We start from the raw sequence: 21,094 nt of genomic DNA, 5'->3' as shown, positions 1-21,094 counted from the left end.
AACCCAAAGTGAAAGCTCCAGCTGGTGCAAATGAATTGCCAGGAAATGTTAATGATTAATGCTTGATGCTTAGAGTTCCATAAAGACTCACTATTCTATAATAGTTTTCCCAGCATTAAATACAGAGTATTACTGTATATTCCTAAATTTTGCAATATATCTGGATATCTGGTTTTGCTGTTGATAACACAAGCGAACCATTTTGCTTTCACCATCTAAATGAAAGATTTCTTCAAATTAGAGATGAACTCATCAAGCAGAAAGCTCATGTTATTATGCCTGATTTGCTAATGTGAAGTCCATTCTTGCTGACATGCTGCTGAATAGAATATAATGATGTGTGCCAATTTAAACGAACAACCTGAATAAATAGATGCAAAAACATAATGAGTCCAGACATAATGACTGCAAGATGACGCAATTAACAATTAATGTACAGTGATCTGTGTCATGTATAGAAATGCTGAGCTGACTCAGCTGACCTCGATTTTGGATCAAGATATTAAGAGGAAAAGATTTAAGTGACTTTGAAAAAGGGTTAATTATTGGGACACGGCTGGTAGAACCTTCAGTCAAAATCTGCTCAACTGGCTGTGTTTCAATAGGAACAGCAATTAAAACAATAAATAGAGTTGGAAATTGTGGTCGAAGGCATACAATCAATTCAATTTTATTTATGTAGAGTTTTTTTATGACAGATATTTTCACAAAGCAGCTTTATATAAATCTGATATTCATTTCTAAGGAACAAGCCAGAGGCAACAGTGGCAAAGAAAACTCCCTGAGATGACATGAGGAAGAAATTTTGAGAGAACCACATTAAACTAGTCAAAACCTGTTTAAAAGGTGTGTAATGTCTTAGATCTTAGGTCTTAGAAAACAGTGCTGGGACCTTCACTTGGTGCTAAGCAATTTGTTCAACCTGCCATATTTAGAAGAAGAAGCCTTTTTTGTCACATATACATTACAACACAGTGAAATTTTTAATCTCCGGATATCCCAGCTTGTTAGGAAGCTGGAGTCAGTGCGCAGGGTCACCATGATACGGCTCCCCTGGAGCAGAGAAGTTTAAGGACGTTGCTCGAGGGCCCAAAAGTGGCAGATTGGTGGCACTGAGGTTTGAACCCCTGACCTTCTGATCAGTAACCAATGGTTGATGTGCAAATAAATGACTTTTGCTTAAGGCAGCTTCTTTTGGTGACATTTTGACAAGTTGCCAAATTGCATGCATTATTGTGTCACTATGTAACTCTGTGCTAGAATCCAACATTACTGCCAAAGGCATAGGTGCAGTGGTCTATTAATAAACCTACACTATATGGCCAAAAGTACAGCCCCCAATCTGTTGCCACAAAGTTGGAGGCACATGATTGTATATAATGTCTTTGTATAGTGTAGCATTACAATTTTCCCTTCACTGGAACTAAGGAGCCCAAACCTATTGCAGAATGACAGTGCCTCTGCGCACATAGCAAGGTCCATATAGACATGATTTGCCAAGGCTGGTGGGGAAGAACCCAAAATACTGTACAGAGCCCTGACCTCAACCCCATAGAAAAGCTTTGGGATGAACTAGAACACTGACTGCATAAGACGACTCCTTTCCTGACATCATTGCCCAACCTCACTAATGCTCTTGTGGCTGAATTGGCAAATCCCCACAGCCACATTCCAAAATCTAGTGGCAAGCCTTCCCACAAGAGTGGAGGCCATGCCTTTGGAAGAAGGATGTTCAACAAGCACATATGGGTGTCACATGGTTAGATGTCCACATACATTTGTCCATATATATCTAAGATTGTACCAGGTCAGCCCATAAAGTAAAGGAAGAGGACACAGAGTGACAACTACCTGTATACAGTGCAGAATCAGGCAAAAGAGAAAACTCCATTAGTTGTGTAATAACCATCCTGGTGGACCTCCACTCAGTGGTAGAACCACAGTTACACACAGTACACTACCTTCCATTAATGTACACAAACACACAATGAATTTAAATATTTATTACTCCCAGCTACATAAGTTAAAAAAAAAAACATCATCTCAAACAAGATAAGTCGACTTTGCTTTCATGATTTCATGCAATTCTGGACTTTGTATATGAAATAGTATAAAACAATTTGCAGTGGTTAACAGGGTTTTGTTAGAGGAGGTTTGTCTTCTCTGAAGATAATGTTTGGCCGTACATCATTAAGACATTTAAATTATTTAAGTTGCGGTGCTGTTAGTTTTTCCAAATGACCTTTAGTCTCAATAGCCCGCAGCAATTTAAGAAGAGACGTAGGGTTGTATGGGAATAGCCCCCTGCTGTGAAGTCGGGTGATAACAGTCCTTAACTCAGTAAGGCACAACGCAACCTTCCCACTCAGACCCACAGGGGAGGCAGTGCTTATTTTCTCCACTGTATCTGCTGATCCACACACAGCCTGTTCTCCTGCTTTACTCATGTTGATCTCTGCTACTGGTTCCTCAGCATTCCTTCTCTTCTGGAGGTTTGACACGCTTCTGTCTTCGTCTTCAGAATCCTCTGAGCACTCATAATCAACCAGGCTTGGCCTAAATCCAGGAACTTTAGACTGAGGGTCATCACGAGGTTGTGATGTTTCTGATGCTTCAGAAAAATGTGGGAGGGACAGAGTGTGTGTCTCAGTCTCAGAGTTTTTGATACGACAACATGCATTACAAAAATCTTGCCAGTGGTTGCACAAGTGCTTCAGGTAGAGTACGCAGTACTCCAAGAAGCAGGTTTCATCAGAAATGAGGAAGTCCAGGAGGACAGTGTGGTCGAAGGAGAGACTTCTGAGTAGGAGAGTAAAGTGACAATGAGGGTTACATCCCCACTCACATGCTGAAGGGTCTGAGGACCTCGAACTAAAAAGGGTAAAAAGTTATTATCTGAGTGCCTGATAATCAAACTCTTGAAAACCACACACCCAAACATCAATCTCCTCAACATTACAACTAATGTCCCACCTTCTCTGATGTAAATACAAGGTAATCAAAACCTTGGCTGATTCTATCAGGTCATCATCCTGGTCTGCAAACACTACTAAGATCCAAGAGCAGAGATGTGTGACTGCTTTAACCTGAAGCACCTGCTGCTGGAGAAAAGCCAGCAGTTCCATAAGACAAGGCTGAACATCAAGGGCACAGTGAGCTCCTGAAACATCAGAACACATAAGAGCTTGATCAAAATAGGAAGACTGCCATCTTCTGCTGGAAGTGTGAACCTGCAAATGGTCAAATACTTCATGGGCTTAATATTTTACAAAAAAAACTGGGGTTTCATAAGAGTTGAGTTGGGATGATTCTACAGTTCTAGCTTTCTATATCATCTCTACTTGAAATACTTTCTTAAAATGAATGTTCAGTGGTAGATCAGTGGCTACACAGAACCTTTAAGGGTTCCTCCTTCATTTATGGGTTAAGAAAGACAAACCAAAGAAGCCGGAGTGATGCTAAATGGAACCCAAAATTCTCAAACAAGATTTCACCATACTTCATTTCTGGCACTTGTAGAAAAAAACACTTTATACAGTCACAATAACAACACACTTTCTCAGAGTTATGACTTGGTATGTCCATTATATGAATGTGTCCTGTAATTATTAAGCTAACTTTGTAAACCCATTAGCCTACATGCTTACATTATTTAGTGGTAGGTAATGATGAACAAAGGGGGTACAGTGGCTTAGTGGTTAGCACTGTTACCTTGCACCTCCGGGGTTGGGGGCTTGAATCCCGCTTCCCCCTACATGCACAGAGTCTGCATGTTCTCCCTGTGCTTCAGAGGCTTCTCTCTGGGTACTCTGGTTTCCTCCGCCGGTCCAAAGACATGCATTGTAGGCTAACTGGCATTTTCCAAAATTGTCTGTAGTGTGTGAGTGAGTGTGTGTGCAATTGTGTGCTGTGATGGGGTGGCCTCCTGCCCTGTGCCCTGAGTCCCCTGGGATAGGCTCCAGGCAACCCCATGTAGGATAAGCGGTATAGAGAATGGATGGATATATGATGAACAATACTTGCCACCACTCACTCAATCAACTAATCGATCGTCTTTCATCTTCCATAAACACTCCTGATCAGGGTTGCAGGGGATTCAGACAATATCCCAGGAACACTAGGTGTGAGGTGGGAATAAACCCTGGATGAGATGCCAGTCCAATGCAGGGCATATATATTTATTTACTGATTTGTTAATGACACTAGAAATGCCAGATGAAATTCAACTTGAAATTAAAACTGACACTTTGTACCTTCAAAATGGAGAAGGCATGGTGTCTGACCTTATCATCAAACAATTGCTTGTCAGTTTAAATTCCAACATTGCCACAACACACCAAAAAAAAAAAAAAAAAACAATTTCTGCAAGTGATTAGTGCCCCCTAGTGCCCTACACTGAGTTTGGTGGCTGTTCAAAATATCACATTCATGAATGTGACTTGCTTATACAACATCAGTGATTTACCAGTGCTTTAAGTTTGTGGAAATATAATATTACCTAATATACTGTCAATAGAACAGAATGTAGAATATTATGTAGAATATTATGAAAACGTAAAAGAGTTGATCAAATCACAATCAATTTACCTTGAGTAGAAACATGCCGAGTTTTAATCTCCAGACACTTGATCAGAATCAGGCTCACGGCCCTGAGCATCACAGCATCTTTCATTTCTCCATCCGAAACGTTCACTTTGTTCCCACCGAAGAAACTCGCCTGAGTTTTGACACGGAACTTCCGGAGCCAACCAGCTTCCACTTCCTGGAGCACGGCATCAGCCATCAGAAGCAAATCGGTGGAATATTCCTCATCACGCTCTTTAGAGTGATTTTCACCGAAACCCCATTCCTCCCCTGTTCTCTGAACGAGAATCCGCTTCAGCAAAAGCAGTGCTCGTTTCTTTACAAATTCCTTCATGTTGGAGAGCGTCAGACGGAGGAGTGCTGAAGTTTGGAGGAACACCAGTCTCTGAACGGAAGAGCAGAGGCCATGCCTTAGCCTCGCAGCACTGAGGACTTCGACAAGGTCCAGGAGTGCACATACACTGATTTCTAACTCGACAGTGTCTCTGTCATTTTCTGCTGCATGTGTATGTTCAGGATTGTCTTGAAAGAGCAGCTTTGGATACAAGGAAGTGAGGGATGACTCAAAATCAGCAAGAAGTTTCATCAAAATCTCTGCAGGAAAAAAAAAAAAAAACAGAAACAGCAAAAAAAAAATTTGCATTGCCCTTGGTTTCTGGGTAAAAGAAAAAAAAATCTCCTTCTCATAGTTTATATACAAAACAATTTCATGGTCATTTAATTGTGTTTTCTTATTAAACAACAGAGTCTTAGTCAGCAGTTATCTTTATTCCCGAGCGTAAATGTTTGCATCCCTGTTGACATGCTCTATCTAATTTATTTTAATGTGCATTATTAAGGTGTTTGTTTAGGTCTTTGTGAAGTCTTATGTAAAGCATAAAAAGCTCAAATAAGAAACTGTCACAAAGCCCCAAAACATATAAACTGTTGATGTTCTCAGTGCTAGAGAATTATATTAAAGTGTTTAGGGACACCAGACCTCATTTATCAATCATAATATAAGTTGTGTGTAAATGTTTTCATAGATAAAACAGAACTAAAAATTCCCTCCAGTCAGATTTACAAATGTTTTAGTGATGCTGATTTTCTTCATATATGAGTGTGAATGTTGATACTGCCAATCAGCTGTAAATTGCCAAACATGCTCACAGCACAGCTGATTTGCTTTTAGTGATGCCCAAAAAAACCCTATAGCTGAGTTTGTCACTCTCTGCATTCGCAGAGAGTGACAAAACATCTGGAATGATGACTAAACAGTGAAAGAGCACCTCCTACATGTGGTATGAGCTAATTCTTCCATTAATGCAGCTCAGCCATTGCAGCGCATCAGCTACCATAGACGCACACGAACTCTTTCTCCTTTTGTAAGGTGCCATTTCTTTTGTTCTAACTGAACAGCTAGTCTTATTTGTCTTAATCTGTGGATTTATTTTTGATTGTTTAATGTCAAGTCATTAATATGATTTGTTTCACATAAATTTGTACACGCAAGTGAAATAAATAAGCGATTTAAACTTGCAAGTGTAAACTGTATTAAAAAAACAATAACTCATACCAATTATACGATTTGATGCCGATCAATCAAGGTTCATATTAGTGTAGGAGCTAAAATGAAAATTTCACGATTTACAAATAAATTTTGTTCATATCCAGTTTGATAAATGAACCCCACCATTACCAACAGTGAAAAACAGAAGAATCATAGAAGGAACCAAAAAGTAACTTTTAAAATTCTGCCCAAGCAGCAAGAAACGTGAAAAAGGTCTGCGCTGTTTCAGTATTGACAAAATTCCTGGAGTTATCTGTTACTTACCTAAAACTGTGAAATATATAATGTTTTAGGGGCTTCACTACCTCGTTTGTTAATGCTGTCTAACTTCATTATCCTCTTAATCACGTCTGTCAGGGCCCACAGGTGTGTGTCCAGGGCGCGGCTCGGAGCCGAACTCTGAAATGTTTCTGTGAAGGCAGTCGTCCACACGCGGTTGCTACCAATCTGCAATAAACAAAAATTCACAGATTTACAAGAAATTTATTTCTCAGTATAAATGTTTAGTCATTATTGACTAGTACTGACAAGTACATACAAGTACACTTTATTAGGAACACCTACATACACCTGCATGTTTATGTAATTATCCAATCAGCCAATCACGTTGCAGATGCAGGTCAAGAGCTTCAGTTAATATTCACAGCAAATATTAGAATGAGAAAATAACGTGATCTCAGTGACTTTGAGCCTACGGTTGATGGGCTTTTTTGAGTTTTTAATAAACTGCTGATCTTCTGGGATTTTCACACAGAACAGTCTCTAGAGTTTATACAGAATGGTGCGGAAACAAAAAGCATCCAGTGAGTGACAGTTCTGCAGGTGGACACGTTTTTTGATGAGACAGGTCAGAGGAGAATGGCCAGTAAACTCTAACTACCCTCGTCAATGCATGTTCATGCGAAAGGACACCAAGTACAGCTTCAGGACTCAACTGCCCAGAAGTGTCATTTCCCATAGAAATCACTTTACCAACGTTTGCAATAAGACTGTGTGCATAGCCCACTCTGTGTCACACACATTAGACCGTCACTTGCATTTGTACGTTCATTCTCATCTTCACCTCTTGCCTCCTCACATTGTGTTGCACAGGCATGCATGGCAGCTAGACTGAGTAAATGTGGTGCATATATTGTATACTGTACATGTTGTATGCATGATTAATTTTATTGTAATTTGATCTACTTTTTATGAATTCATATATACGTGTGTTCATCTATCTATCTAGCCATCTATAAGCAGTCGGTGTATGTTAAGCAGATCTACTACATGTATGATATGTAGGGAATTTATGTAAAATGTATGTAAATTGAGTACTTACAGTATTACCGATGTCATATATGACAAAAGAAGCCATGCATTTTGCAGCTAAATGAGACAACATCCTGTCCTGGCAGTTCATCAGACACACCTACGTCAACAATAAAATAAAATAAAACAAATTAGAGAGCCATAAAACTGAAATATGGTGACCAAACATGGATGTTCTTGGATCTGGATTTCTCAAATTTAAACCATGAAACCTGTAAAAGGAAACAGGAGCTGGTGAAAAAGACGAGGACACTTCCAAAAGCTGTGGAAGCCCACACTCACAAGATCAGCTGTCAGATTAGAGGCCCCAAAGAGTCTCTTCACGGCGTCTTCATAGAACACGCTGACATCTCGTGGCAGACTTTTTGAAGTAAGCTTGGAGATGATTTTTCCAGTAAGTGTAAGGAACATGCCTGTCATCTCTGTGTCTTCACTTGTCATGCCGTGTGGAGATTGTAGTAAAATGTGCAAAGAATGGTTTATGGCTGATGAAATCTGACTTGCGAGCTCCTCAGTGCTCATAGCAGGAACAAGTCCAGACCGTACATCTGTGAACACAGCCTGCAAGTCTGAATGCTGTGCATCCATGTCCATGTCCATGTGTATGTGTATGGCAAACTGATCACCAGCAAACAACAGACAAGATAGACAAGATGGACAAGATGAACATGGACAAGAATGGACAAGATAAAGTATCAGTGGGTGCCATTTCTATATTCTACATATATTCTATATATATTGTCAAGTCCATAATGATCTCATTGGAGTTAACACTTCTTGTACTCCCTGTTTTCACATTATAGGCTAATCTAGTGGAAGACTATTATAATATAAAACTGTATGAACTTCACTACAGTTTAACGAACATGACAAATAAGGTTACTTGCTCACAAGTCCATAGTGAATAAAAGAGGAACAAAATCGCTGCGTTGGAGTTAATCCAAATTTCTCTTGAGTTTTTTAATTACGCATTAACAGAGATAAACATCTTGCACATTGCTCTTCCCTACTGTCATGCACGAGCAATGAAAACAGTCGCACTTTGTGACGTCAGTAATGGTGCCGGAAGTAAATTCCCCTCCCTATTGTAGTCTGACTTGTATTCAATTTTTCGAATTTAATGAGTGGTAACTTTGTTACATTAATCTGTATGGCATGAGAACACTTTTGAATAAGACATTTCTTCTTCTTCTTCTTTTCTCTAAAATGGTAAAGTGTTAGGTAGGTTTGTTTTTGTAGTCGATTTAGTCATCGCTGGTCGCAAATAGACGACGCTTTTTGCAGCAGTTAGGCGCACTTGACGGCTCGCTTCTTCGTTCCTGATTGGCTACATGCACCCTATCCGAAGTGGACGGCTAACTGGCTAGCTGCATTTTGTTCCAAGTATGAAGCTTTGAATAGTTTTTATATTGGTTTCTTTTCAGCGGTTGCTGCCACAACGCACCAGATACAGTTAAGTATGAGCACAAACTTTCATTTCTAAAGTTCGTTCAAAATGATTTGCAATGCAGCTGTGGAAATTAGTTACCATCTCCTGGGTAGGAGCTAATTTAGCTAACTAGCCTGATAGGTCTGCATTATTGTTAGCTGAGTTATCATTGGGCTAGCTAGCTTAACCACCTCTGTATAATGACAGCGAACGGCTCGATCGTGTCTTCCAGTTAGATTTGTCTTTATGAAGTGCCAGATTGTCTGATTAGAATTAGCTTTAGCTAACATAGCGGCTCCTGGTTCATAACACCAACTGGCTAGCGGCGCTTGCTAAGTTGGCTTCTTTCGGTGTTTGGTTATTATAGTCGTGAATCTGGGCTAGTTGTTGTGCAATATACTATTTTTATTTATTTACTTCTTACATGAATAAATTCATTTTGCTTCATGGTAACAATGACATTTCTCTGTGTATTTAAGGAGATCTACACTTGATAAGACCCATGACACATGATAAGAAAAACGTCCTGAATGCTTAGCGATATTCGGATGTTTCTAATAAAAATCTAATTCGGATAAATCTAAATGACTCCATTTTAGAGACACATAAAAAAAGAAAAATACGGTAAAAACAACCCTCTCGTTACTGTATGATGAGGTTATGGCTAAGGGCACAGGAAGTACTTTGCTAACAGGGTCTCCATGTGATTAGATACGAGAAAACGGGTTTATTGTAACATATCCACAGGAGACCCAAGACACCAGGGCTGTTATTTAATAATAATAGTATCACTTATTAATGTCCACAGGTGCTAATCAGGGTGACGTTCAGCAGTTAACCCTTGATAGTAGGCGGAGTTGTTTGTTGATGCTAACCAGTCTCTTGGCTAACTAGTTTCTTGGCTAACTAGTCGTGCTTTGGTTACTTAAGCAAAGTTTATTCGTCCTTAAGAAGCTAAAACTGAGTCAGTACTACAATATTGAGTTCATTTCTGTCCTTTAGTTTCCATATAATATAAACAACGGCTAATAGTTCATATTATTCGCTGTAGAAGATGAAAAGGTTAATTGCTAGCTAGCGACATGAATGACGTTTAGTGTATGTGACTGTCTAACAGTAACAGAATGGGCGGCTGGTGTACATGCAGACTAGCAGGGCTAAGCCTCCTGAATTAGAGATAAATCTCCTAATGAGACGTCATTTTTGGTATTACACCAGATTATTTGCTGTTAACAAATGTTAGGATTATTTTTGGATTATTATTATTTTATTTTATTTTTTGGAACAAAGCACAACAGCACCACCATGAAACAATGCACTGAACGCTATGAAGAAGCAAGGCTGGGGCTGATTTCTTTCTAGCCCAGACTGTAGATTCCTGCAGCATATCACTGGCTATGTTTACATGCACATCTAATTGCATTTCTAATTTGGATTGCAGCCATATTCCGAATACAATGTTTATATGCGCACAGGTATTGGAATATTCCTGTATACGTGGTTGTTGTAAGTATGCCTGAGTTGCCGTTTCTACATACCTAGCCTACAGCTAAAGGGCGGACACACGAGACCATAAGCATGCAAAATTTCTTTGGAGATCACTGTGAATATGGTCGGTAACTGGATATTAAATTTTTTTTATAAATATCCACACATCATGGATTCCATTATGTTCTTTTAAAGTTGTGTTGTATACAACGGGATTGTCTGACACCCTTATAATCAGTGCTTCCTCCATCTTGGATTTTCTGAAGATCGAGGTGTCGATCTTCTATTGGTCACACGTCTTCACGTGATACGAGTTCGCAGGTCAGGGTTCACCAAACATGAACTTTGGTGTTCTTTGGTGAAATGCGAAATATCTTCGCATTGAGCTTGTGTTTCCAGTCTCCAGTGTTCACAAGCGTATGAATGGAACTCAGTGGAATTGAAAAGTCTAGTGTGACTGCCGCTTAAGCATCTGTTAGCACCCACAGTTCCTTGCGGACTGAGCATGCACATGTATCTCCTTTCAGTGGATTTTCTGAATAATGTGTTTACATGCAACACATTTCTGATTAAAACAGGCATATTTAAAAGTAGCCACTGTCTTGTCATGGGTGTAATGAACAGAAACAAGGTAGATTATTTACTCTAACATCCTTCTATTCTCCAAAATGCCTCTGGAGGAGAAACTACAAGTAGATAGACTAAGCACAAATTGTCCATTCAAAGTAGGACAGGCGACAAAACTCTAAGTTTAGTGGGGGTTGTTGTTGTTGTTTGATCGAAAAAGTTACAGCATTTCTCTTTGCCATGCTTGGTATTCAGAGAAAACACAGCATGAATGCAGTAGCCCAGGGCTATTCAACTAAAATTTGTGAAAGTACAGTTACAGAAAATTCCTTGCCTACTAAGTTCTGGCAACAGCAATGACAACTACAGTTACCTTTCCATGATTATCCATTAGGTATTATTTCATGGCTATAAATAAGATAGCTTGAAGTTATGTTTTGTTTTGCACTGGTGCTTCAGGTTACCACTTTATCACGTTACACAGATGTTTTTTTTATCCTACTCCAGCCCGCTTCCCTTAAAAGTTTGACCAATACCCCCTGCTCCTGCAGTTATTGTTTTTGATTGTACCTGCCTGTAATGTTTTCTAACAATCATAGTTGGGTCTGTTTCCCGATATATAAGCAAATTAGTCATTTAAACCACTAGAAGCAGTAACTGAAGATAAACGAATGAAAGCAGAGCCACGTGAACAACCTGTATATTCCCATGTTAATGAACATGGCCTTTCTTCATCCCTCAAGCTTCATGTCTAAGACCGCTTGTATTAAAGTAAAAACCGCCCGCTTCCACAACAGTTTTCAACACCAAGTGACTTCTGTGCTTCTCGTATTAAAGTCAAGATCCCTTAAATGCAATATCAGAACAGCTGTTGAGACATTCCATCACAAAGTAATGATCTGTTGTGTTTCTTTTTTTTAAAATTATTATTATTAATGTTTAATCTCATGCTTTTGCTCACAGGTTTGTGACGCTTCTGCAGTTAGAAGTTTGATGCCGATTGGGCTGGATTGAAAAATGCGCCCAAAACACAAAGGGCCTTTCAGAACTGCTGTACATTAATCAAAGGTAAATGGTTCATTTACACCAACAGGCAACATTTCTTGAACACTCATGGATGATTTTAATTTGGCCTTTGAGTTTAAAAATGAATAATAATCATTTACGTTGGATGAGTAATTTAAATGAGACATAAAGCATGCGTGGGCAGGGGTGAATAAATCATAAATCCATTAGCTAGTCCATGGGACAAGTGGACGCTCTAAGGCGCTGTCCATTCCCATGTTTTGGTTGGCAGGAAACCTAACTGTTACATAGTTAGGTGCATTAATACAGACACAAACGAGTATGTACATCTCAGCCATAGTCTTTACCCTTTTCGAAGAAAGTTGCTAATCTGACACGTCGTGTTTATGCCCTCAACAAAAAGTCATAAGTCTTGGCTAATGTCTGGTTATGAGATTTTGTGATCTGTCTTCACATCACACCTAAAAGATGATATTTGATTTGAGCTAGTGTCATTATTTTTTTTTCTCTATGTTTAATGCTGTTTGCCATTTATTATATGCGGCTGTGTTGCACTGTGGTGTTTGCCTGAGGAAATGATTCAATATTCTATTACAGGATGAATTATGCATCTATCCTACTGCCTGGTTGCTTTATATCTACCTGTGTGTTTGTATGCCTCTGTATCTTTCTGTCTGCCTACCTCTATGCCTGCCTTTGCATTTGTGTGTCTATATATCTGCCAGCCTGCATGATTATGTCTGTATCTTCCTGTCTTTATAATCTGTCCGTCTTTCTTTCTCTGTCTGTCTCTATACCTGTCTGTCTGTCACATGCTCTTTTTCATTGACGTTCAGTGTTGTCTCTTGATGTGCTCCCGTATCATAAGTCGTGTGTCTGTGCCCAGGGACGCAGGAGTGGCTGCGCAATGTGACAGGATGCTGAACCATCACTTCAGAAGGAACCCGGACCTGCAGGAGGAGCTGCAGATCCAGGCAGCGGTGGCAGCCGGCGATGTCTACACCGTGCGCAAGATGCTGGAGCAGGGCTACTCGCCCAAGATCAGGGACGCCAACGGATGGACACTGCTGCATTTCTCCGCCGCCAAGGGCAAGGAGCGCTGCGTCCGTGTCTTCCTCGAGCATGGAGGTAGGCGGCCTGGACGGTTTCTTTTTGAGAGTGTAGAAACTGTTCTTCTAGAAAACAATTCAGCTGAATTACTGAAGTTTTTTTTTTTCCAGTAAGAATCAAAATTACACTGATGTACTGGGATTATTATGGGTGCAGGAATTTATGCCAGACGCTAGATGGCGCTATGAAACTGGGTTAGTAAGTAATGGGGGGGAAACCTACTTCCGTGCAAAAGTGGCAGGATATGGAGCACTCCTTTAAAAAAAAAAACGAAAGGAATATCCTTTTCCATGTTTCCATAGTTTTCAGTTTGTACCTGATGTAAGACTATAGGAAACATATAGGAAAGACTATAGAGGAAACGTGTTAGTGTTTTTTAACCACTTTCTAAAATAATCTGGCTTGTGCGTGGTAACAGGAAATGACATGAAATGGTCCTGAACTATGTTTTTCACCAAATTATTAAAAGTTATTCTTAGAGTTAGAGCCTCTTTGTGACAAATTAGGACACACTATATTAACACGAACACTATTTTTCAGTATTTTAAAAAGCTATACTATATCATTATACAATTACATACCATAATATTTAGCTAAACCATCATTATGAGGTCTAACATTTAGTTTTTAAAAATAAGAGATTGATTAGTATTGCCATTTGAGTGTTAATTTTATTAAAAGTTGAGTTAAAGACATTAAGACAACACGTTAAGACTTATTTATATAATTTTTTTTAAGTCTGCAAACATGAAGAAACTTGAAAAGTTTATATAAGATAATGATGTCTGGTGTGATGTACTGACACAGACTTTCTATTGAAAGAGACACTATATATTAATTGTATTAAGGTGCTTGAACCAGTAATCATTAAGGAAATGTACTTTAACTTTTCACAAGCTTCCTACTTTAAAAATAAAATTTCTATCATCTCAATGGGCAGCACTGAATTAAGTTTTTCTGTCTGTTTCTCTGTGTGTGTGGGGTGTGTTTTAAAAAAAAAAAAAAAAAAAAAAAAAACACAAACAGCGGACCCAACAGTAAAGGACTTCATTGGCGGTTTCACGGCGCTGCACTACGCCGCCATGCACGGACGCGCACGCATTGCTCGCCTTATGCTGGAATCAGAGCATCGTGGCGACATCATCAATGCCAAGAGCAACGACGGCTGGACGCCACTGCACGTGGCTGCACACTACGGCCGTGACTCCTTTGTGCGCCTGCTCTTGGAGTTCCATGCTGATGTAGACCCACTGAGCGACAAGGGCACTACACCACTGCAGCTGGCCATCATCCGAGAGCGCTCGAGCTGCGTGCGGCTGCTGCTTGACCACCACGCCAACATCGACGTGCAGAACGGCTTCCTGCTGCGCTACGCTGTCATCAAGGGCAACCACGCGTACTGCCGCATGTTCCTTCAGCGTGGCGCAGACACCAACCTCGGGCGCGTGGAGGACGGTCAGACACCGCTTCACCTCTCGGCTCTGCGTGACGACGTGCTCTGTGCACAGCTTCTCTACGCCTATGGAGCTGACACAAACACGCGCAATTACGAGGGCCAGACGCCCGCAGCTGTCTCAGCCAGCATGTCCCGCGCCAGCCGGCCCTGCCTCGACTTCCTGCAGGAGGTTACACGTATGTAAACCACTATGAGATTTTCTTGCTTTTGAGATATTGTCAATGAGTCAGTGAGAATTAGGGGTTTGTGTGTGTTCTGTGGCACAACACAGATGAAGAGATCAGTTTGTTCAAGTACAAAAATAAAATCACTTCCTCCAAATGATTAAGCTGCTAGCAACTTACAGCATTCAATGCTTGTCATAAAGAGAATCACGTTCATCAATGTGGCTTTTCTATAGAGCATTTTATAAAGACTGTCTGCTGCATTGACATGATTTCCACAATATCGACATGTATTTAATATCGACATTGATGTGACATGGTTATTCCTGGCCTAAATTTATTTGTGTAGTCATCTGGATCTTCTGTAACCACATTTCATGAGAATATCAGATATCTTCCTCAGTTCCATCAGTTTTGCCAATTCCAATATTGTGATAATGAGTAACAGACTATGTATCATTCAGCCCTACACGAGAGGAGGTCCTCATGGACTCAGTATTGTCCATTCAAAATCCCCAAACTGTTTTTATTATTAAGATTATATAAGAATATTGGGCATTTAGAAGGACACAAGCACATCCAGCATGGAGTTTATTCAAGCATTTTTTTTTTGTTGTTTTGTATTTGTTTGTTTTTTTCTACAGGTGAATTGGGATGTTCTAAAATGTTGATGAAGTGGTCTAATTACTTAAATGCCCCATGGATTTTGAATATTTTAGATGTTAGCGACATTGTTATATTAATCTAATAGTTAATAAGGCCAGCTTCTGTTGTTTACCACTAATGGTAATGTTTTTAGGTTTATAATAATGCTGAAACGTGGCTATCATAGTTGGTTTCTGTTTCTTTAAAGGAATAGAGTAAAAGAGTGAAAGCACTGTTAGCATGTAAGTAGAACAGAGACCAGCTGAACAGGAAGAGTGGTCTCAGCATGGCCAAAGCGAACACCGTTGCCTGTGCGAACAATCCAGCGTGTGAGAAAAGCGAGCCGTATCCCCTGAAGCACTAATGATCTAGTAGACAACAATGGCCACATTCCTGCGCTCTGCTTCAACTTTGATATCACCATATCAAAGCTGGCCGTCTCAGCCGCACATGCACTGCGGGGTCTATTCATGCTCAACCGTCAGCCAGATCAGGTTTCAGCCCGCTTATCGATTAGAAAAAACACTTTTCTTGAGACCTGACAGGCAGGATTTTTGAATGCATTGTGTGCTGTTTTTTTTTTTTTTTTTGTTTTTGTTTTTCCCCCACTAAGCTTCTGCGAGTGACAGTACACAGCATCTGCACATGGTCCTACCCAGGCCTTTGTAGTGGTTTTCCCTGCTGCCTCTGTTTGTGTCTGTGCTACAGCGCGGGGGCAGGACGAGCTCAGCTATTAGAACTGATAAAGTGCGTGTACTGGATTCCTGGAACTCATTTGTTGACTTCTTTCACGTCTTTAAGACAGCAGATAGAGGGGGGCACAGAGCCAGTGGCCTTGAAGCCTCAGATCTTCTTGGACAGAAACCAGAGGCTGAAAGAGGCAACTTGTGGCCTTCAAGTCTTAAGTACAGGCATGTGCCCAAGTTAAATTTTAATAGTAATATTAATAAGATTTATATAAAAAGAATTAGTGTCATGCTCTCCATTTAATGTATTTTTAAAGCCGTTTAAAGCCGTACTTTAAAGACTTTGTACACTCAAAATCTCAGTTAATATCTCATCACAAAGGTGCAGACTCTGTATGGCTGCACACAAGTTTGTGCAGTTGTATGTGCTTAAAACTTTGCAAGAAAAGAACAGATCAAGGAATATAAACACAGATGATGCTGTTGTCACTGTTCATTAAGTGCTGCTTCCATTACCAGTGTGTGTGGGTATTTTTTTTATTTTTTACTTTTATTTTAAATTAAAGTTTTTCTCTCTCAGTGACACTAATAATGCACATGCCTTATATCACAGTATACTGCAGATCCATTTACATGCCACATGCATACTCAAGGAATTTGATTTGGGCTATACGGTTCCCTTAACATTATTTATGGCAATACTTATCACAGCAAGCGGCGAACACCTTTAATACAGCACAGGTCACAGTCGCCTCACAGTTCCAGGGTCCGGGGTTCTGTCCTGAGCTCGAGTAACTGTGTGCAGAGTTTTGCACTGTGTGGTTTTCCTCTGGATTCTCTGCTTTTCTCCAACCTCCCAAAAACATGCATGTAGGTGGACTGGCTATGCTAAATAGCACCTAGAGTTGAATCCGTGTGTGCGTGAACCCCTGACACTGACCAGGAAAAAGTGGCTACTGAAGATGAACGAATGAATGAATGTTAACTGACTAATGAACACCTGCATTAGTTAATGTTTATTAACCCCTGACTTGCGATTACCTAAGGAATAAAATACTTGATGTGTTGGTGTTGTATGAAAATAATAAACAGGTTGGTGTGATGTCATCCAATGTGAAGCGGGGTTACCCCGAAGTTGATTATTTTCCATTGAAATTTCAAGTTTCAAATTTCAAGTTTAATTTATTTATATAGCACCATTTACAACAGCAGCAGCTGACCAGTGTGCTTTACAGCATCAAATAAAATAAGTAGTAAATAAAACATAAAGTAAATAAATAAAATCACAGCTAAAAACCAAATTACATCAACAACTCTATTTTAAAATATAACAAAATATAAGAAATAGAACCAGGATTGCCATCAAGTCAAAAACAGAGATGAAACATCAAGGGACATTGAAAGCGATGGAGAAGTAATGTGTTTTGAGTAGAGATTTAAAAACCTGTAAAGTAGGAGCAGATCTAACATGAACTGGTAAGCTATTCCAGAGTTTAGGGCCTAAAACAGCAAAGGCGCGTTCCCCCCTTTTCTTTAGTTTAACTCTAGGAACAGTGAGCAATCTAAGAGCTCGAGCAGGGTTATGTAAGGAAAGCAGTTCAGATAAATATGAGGGAGCTAAGTTGTAGCTAAGTTTTAGCTAAGAGCTAAAGACTTAAAAACAAAAACAAGGATTTTAAACTCCACTCTAACCCGCACAGGCAGCCAATGCAGAGAAGCTAGGACAGGAGTGATATGGGTGAATTTACGTAGGCCCATTAAGAGTCTTGCTGATGCATTTTGGACCAACTGGAGACGGGCCAGGGTAGTGGCATTCATTCCACCATACAGTGAGTTACAGTAATCTAAGCGTGATGATATAAAAACATGAATTACTCTCTCAAAGTCCTGAAAAGAGAGGAAAGGCTTGATTTTAGAGAGAAGACGGAGATGGAAGAAACAGGATTTAACCACAGAATTTACTTGACTATCATACGACAGCAATTTGCCAATGATTACATTTTTCTTAAAGAACATCACATCATAATTTTTAATTAATGTTGCGAAACGTCCAGAAAGCAAGTCCTTTTTTTTCACTTGGACTATAACAGCTGCAAAAGTCATTCCATTACTGTTTTTTTTTTTTTTTTCTTCTTCTCGTTTTGTCATGCTTGTCATGTTCCTGAGAAACACATTCATATGGGAACCGTAGTATAAACCAGGAGTTTCGCACAACTCTTTTACTGTCTGCATCCTGCATTTGATGTCTGGTATTTTGGATTATATTTTTACTTTTCGATACTGAACTTTCCTTTGTTTGAAGTATGAGCAATTAGTGCTCAAATAGTACTAATTAGTAAAATAGTAAAATATTGACCCTACCAAATCTTTTCTCTTTCTCCAGGCCAACCCAGGACATTGCAGGACCTGTGTCGGATAAAGATTCGTCAGTGCATAGGCCTTCAAAGCTTAAAGTTCCTGGAGGACTTGCCTATTGCCAAGGTGATGAAGGACTACTTAAAACACAAGTTTGACAATGTCTGACAGAGGCTTGGAAATCTCCAGGCATCAGCACAGGAACAGATTCTCTAGCAAAGACTATGCAACCTCTCATTTTCCTTTCTGTTCTTAACGTCGGGCAGCGGATTGTTTTCTACAACCAAGCGTGATGTTTTTCTGTCATTTAATCTGGAAATATAGCCAAGCTACCTGTCATGGACACTGAACCCCAGCTTGTGTTCATCATTTGATTATTGACCCAGGAAAGGAAAAAGAATTACAACATATTTTATTTGAACAATCCAGTCCTAGTATTAGGTTGGAATTAAGGGTGATATCAAAAGCTGATGTTATGATGAGCTTATATCAACCCAATATCGTGGCTTTTGGTATGTTATTACATATAATTAAATTATTTGAATATGGAAATTGATGCAAGTTTTTTTTTTATTATTCAAGCTCATAGTTTGTAGTTCTCAAAACAATTTCAAAATACTAATTTACCTATACATCTTTCATATTCACTTATTCATTTTTTTGTGATCAGCAAAACATTTTATGCATCAATCGCAAAACATTAATGGTATAACTATCAGATTTTCTTATCATGATACACAGATACCAATAAATCATCACACTCCTAGTTTCAAGTATACCTGTACAATAGATAAACAAACAATCCCTTTTATACTAACTTACTGACTTTTTTTGTTTAAGATGTGTGGAATTTGACGTTTCATACAAAATGAAGTCAATTGTGCACCTTCTTCCACTCGACTATTACCAATTCAGCACGTTTTGAAGGTGCACAGAGTTAGTTGTCACGTTAAATACAAAATATTTGACTTGTGAAACAAGCATTAAAACTGTGATTTGAACTTTTCTTCAGTTTTCCCACTTGAAGTTTTGGTTTCCTCATGCGGAACTCATTAACAAGGACTACACTATGTATATAATTGTGTCATATGTACAGCAGATATTTTTCTAGAATTATTTAAGCTATGAACTCTTGTATCATAAAGTGTTTAGGATTTTTGTTGAATGGTCGTGCGGCTTTTTTTTTTTTTTTTTAAGTCTTAATATTTTTTGTTTGTTACATTTTTAGAATTGAAACACATTGACAAACTAATTGGGAGCAATTAGTGAAATTGTGGAAATATAGTTAAAATTTTTCCCTCTATCAGATTTATATCTAAGAGTTTTTTGGAAGTTGGCACATGGCAAAAAAAAAAAAAAAAGTTCTACGCTCACTGTTCAAGGCCCACAGCATTTAGTCGTGCCTTCACTTGGGTGGATTCTTGGGTTCCTCAACAACATGCACATTTTCTCTGGTGTGTTACTTGTTATTAAATTAAGTTGACTAGTTTTTGTAAGAAACACCAGTATAATCTAGTAACGTATTTATTTTGTTCATTTCTTACATCTTTAGTCCGATTAAAAAGTATGCATTGTCCCACCTGTATTGAGTAGGCACATGCCTATAATTGGTTATACAATACTGTGCAATATTAATATTGTTGACAGGTCAAACTATTGTAGTTCTTTTCACAAGGTTGTCCATTCATCTATTTGGAAGCCAGTCCCTAATAAATCTCCTTATTGATGACATATTTAAAGGAGCATTGAACATGGACGTTCTTTCAAATTCAAAGGGTGATACGATTGTAAATCAGGATGAAAGGTTAGGCAAAGGATGTGGAAATTTAAAGTGAAGTGTATATGGCTGGATGATGTGTTTATTTTTATTCAGCTACACACTAATAAAATGGCGGTGTATTTGTTAAAATAGAGGTTATTGTATTCTTTCAATGTTGCAGGGCTGAACTGAAATTTCCTCACTTAAGCACAGGTGAGCTGGTCATCTGCATCTAAATCCAGGAATAAAGAAGAATTGGACTTTTTCTGTATCTTCAGGTTTTCATAGTTTCAGTAAAGTCCGACTCCACTTTAAAAAACAGCAGTGTTTTCTCTGAAATTTTGTTTACAGTATGTGTGTGTGTGTGTGTGTGTGTGTGTGTGTGTGTATTTGGTTTTGAAGCGCTGATGTGTTTTCAGAAAGCACTTATTCCGGATTCAAATCGTCTCGACGTCTTCCACGCCGTTCACCACAACAACTACTGAATGTATATAAACTGCTGTTTGCCTAGCCCAAAATGAATTGTGTGAATAAATGATTATCACAATGTCCTTGTTTATTTTTTAAGCATTAGTATCTGTGTTCTGGTTGTTCATTTGCATCCATTTTTGACTGCTGACATTTTAATAAAAGTCTGCTCAGTATGCTGAGGTATTTTTTTTCAGTAGGTGGTAGGGTTTCACAATATATCATTTGTTATTGATATTGGCCTTAGTGATACTAAAATTACAGAAGAGTATAAATTGTATATGAGTTCTCTAACCAGCTCTAGATGTATAAATGTTTGGATCAAACATGATATGCGGAAGTTACACTCATATTACAGTCGTTAGAGTTTACACAGAAGATGTTCAGTGAGGGTCAGTTCTGCTGAGGGAAACCCCGTGTTCATGAGAGAGACCATCAGAGGAGAATGGACAGACTGGTTTGAGCTGACAGCAAAGCTATGGTAACTCTAACTACCA

The 21,094-nt window shown here is 39.1% G+C and overlaps 2 protein-coding genes across 5 annotated transcripts; one reads left to right on the top strand and one right to left on the bottom strand.

Annotated features, from left to right (window-relative positions):
* Window positions 1–1,988: 1,988 nt before the first annotated feature.
* Window positions 1,989–8,496, bottom strand: lins1 (lines homolog 1). Of its 2 annotated transcripts, none has more exons than XM_026930618.3 (7): window positions 8,336–8,496; window positions 7,727–8,062; window positions 7,455–7,544; window positions 6,439–6,580; window positions 4,588–5,178; window positions 2,974–3,160; window positions 1,989–2,871 (listed from the first exon to the last, which is right to left on the bottom strand). In XM_026930618.3, the coding sequence occupies exons 2-7, from the start codon at window positions 8,042–8,044 to the stop codon at window positions 2,205–2,207; spliced, it is 1,995 nt and encodes a 664-aa protein (XP_026786419.3). In that variant the 5' UTR covers window positions 8,045–8,062; window positions 8,336–8,496; the 3' UTR covers window positions 1,989–2,204. The 2 variants fall into 2 exon arrangements, with proteins under 2 accessions (XP_026786419.3, XP_034164629.2); XM_034308738.2 differs by having other exon boundaries at window positions 7,727–7,992.
* A 255-nt stretch (window positions 8,497–8,751) lies between these two features.
* On the top strand, window positions 8,752–20,773 carry asb7 (ankyrin repeat and SOCS box containing 7). 3 transcript variants are annotated; one of them, XM_026930818.3, is made up of 5 exons: window positions 8,752–8,896; window positions 11,892–11,996; window positions 12,841–13,082; window positions 14,091–14,696; window positions 18,399–20,773. In XM_026930818.3, exons 3-5 carry the CDS (start codon window positions 12,872–12,874, stop codon window positions 18,536–18,538), a joined length of 957 nt encoding a protein of 318 aa, XP_026786619.1. In that variant the 5' UTR covers window positions 8,752–8,896; window positions 11,892–11,996; window positions 12,841–12,871; the 3' UTR covers window positions 18,539–20,773. The 3 variants fall into 3 exon arrangements, with proteins under 3 accessions (XP_026786619.1, XP_053094057.1, XP_026786620.1); XM_053238082.1 differs by having other exon boundaries at window positions 8,791–8,901; XM_026930819.3 differs by lacking the exon at window positions 8,752–8,896 and adding an exon at window positions 8,917–9,837.
* The last annotated feature ends 321 nt before the right edge of the window (window positions 20,774–21,094 follow it).

The sequence above is a fragment of the Pangasianodon hypophthalmus genome, chromosome 11 (assembly GCF_027358585.1).
Source record: "Pangasianodon hypophthalmus isolate fPanHyp1 chromosome 11, fPanHyp1.pri, whole genome shotgun sequence".
In the NCBI taxonomy this organism is placed as follows: domain Eukaryota; kingdom Metazoa; phylum Chordata; class Actinopteri; order Siluriformes; family Pangasiidae; genus Pangasianodon; species Pangasianodon hypophthalmus.
This window is presented reverse-complemented; position numbering and strand designations above follow the sequence as displayed.

What these genes read in the sequence shown, in the direction of transcription:
- lins1 (XM_026930618.3), bottom strand. Translation starts at nt 8,044, where the DNA reads ATGGACATGGACATGGATGCACAGCATTCAGACTTGCAGGCTGTGTTC. An exon ending in TATATGACATCGGTAATACT is followed by an intron (nt 6,581 to 7,454) that starts GTAAGTACTCAA and finishes TGTTTATTGCAG; the next exon opens with ATTGGTAGCAACCGCGTGTG. An exon ending in AGACAGCATTAACAAACGAG is followed by an intron (nt 5,179 to 6,438) that starts GTAGTGAAGCCC and finishes TTTTTCCTGCAG; the next exon opens with AGATTTTGATGAAACTTCTT.
- asb7 (XM_026930818.3), top strand. Translation starts at nt 12,872, where the DNA reads ATGCTGAACCATCACTTCAGAAGGAACCCGGACCTGCAGGAGGAGCTG. An exon ending in TGTCTTCCTCGAGCATGGAG is followed by an intron (nt 13,083 to 14,090) that starts GTAGGCGGCCTG and finishes AAACACAAACAG; the next exon opens with CGGACCCAACAGTAAAGGAC. An exon ending in CTTCCTGCAGGAGGTTACAC is followed by an intron (nt 14,697 to 18,398) that starts GTATGTAAACCA and finishes CTCTTTCTCCAG; the next exon opens with GCCAACCCAGGACATTGCAG.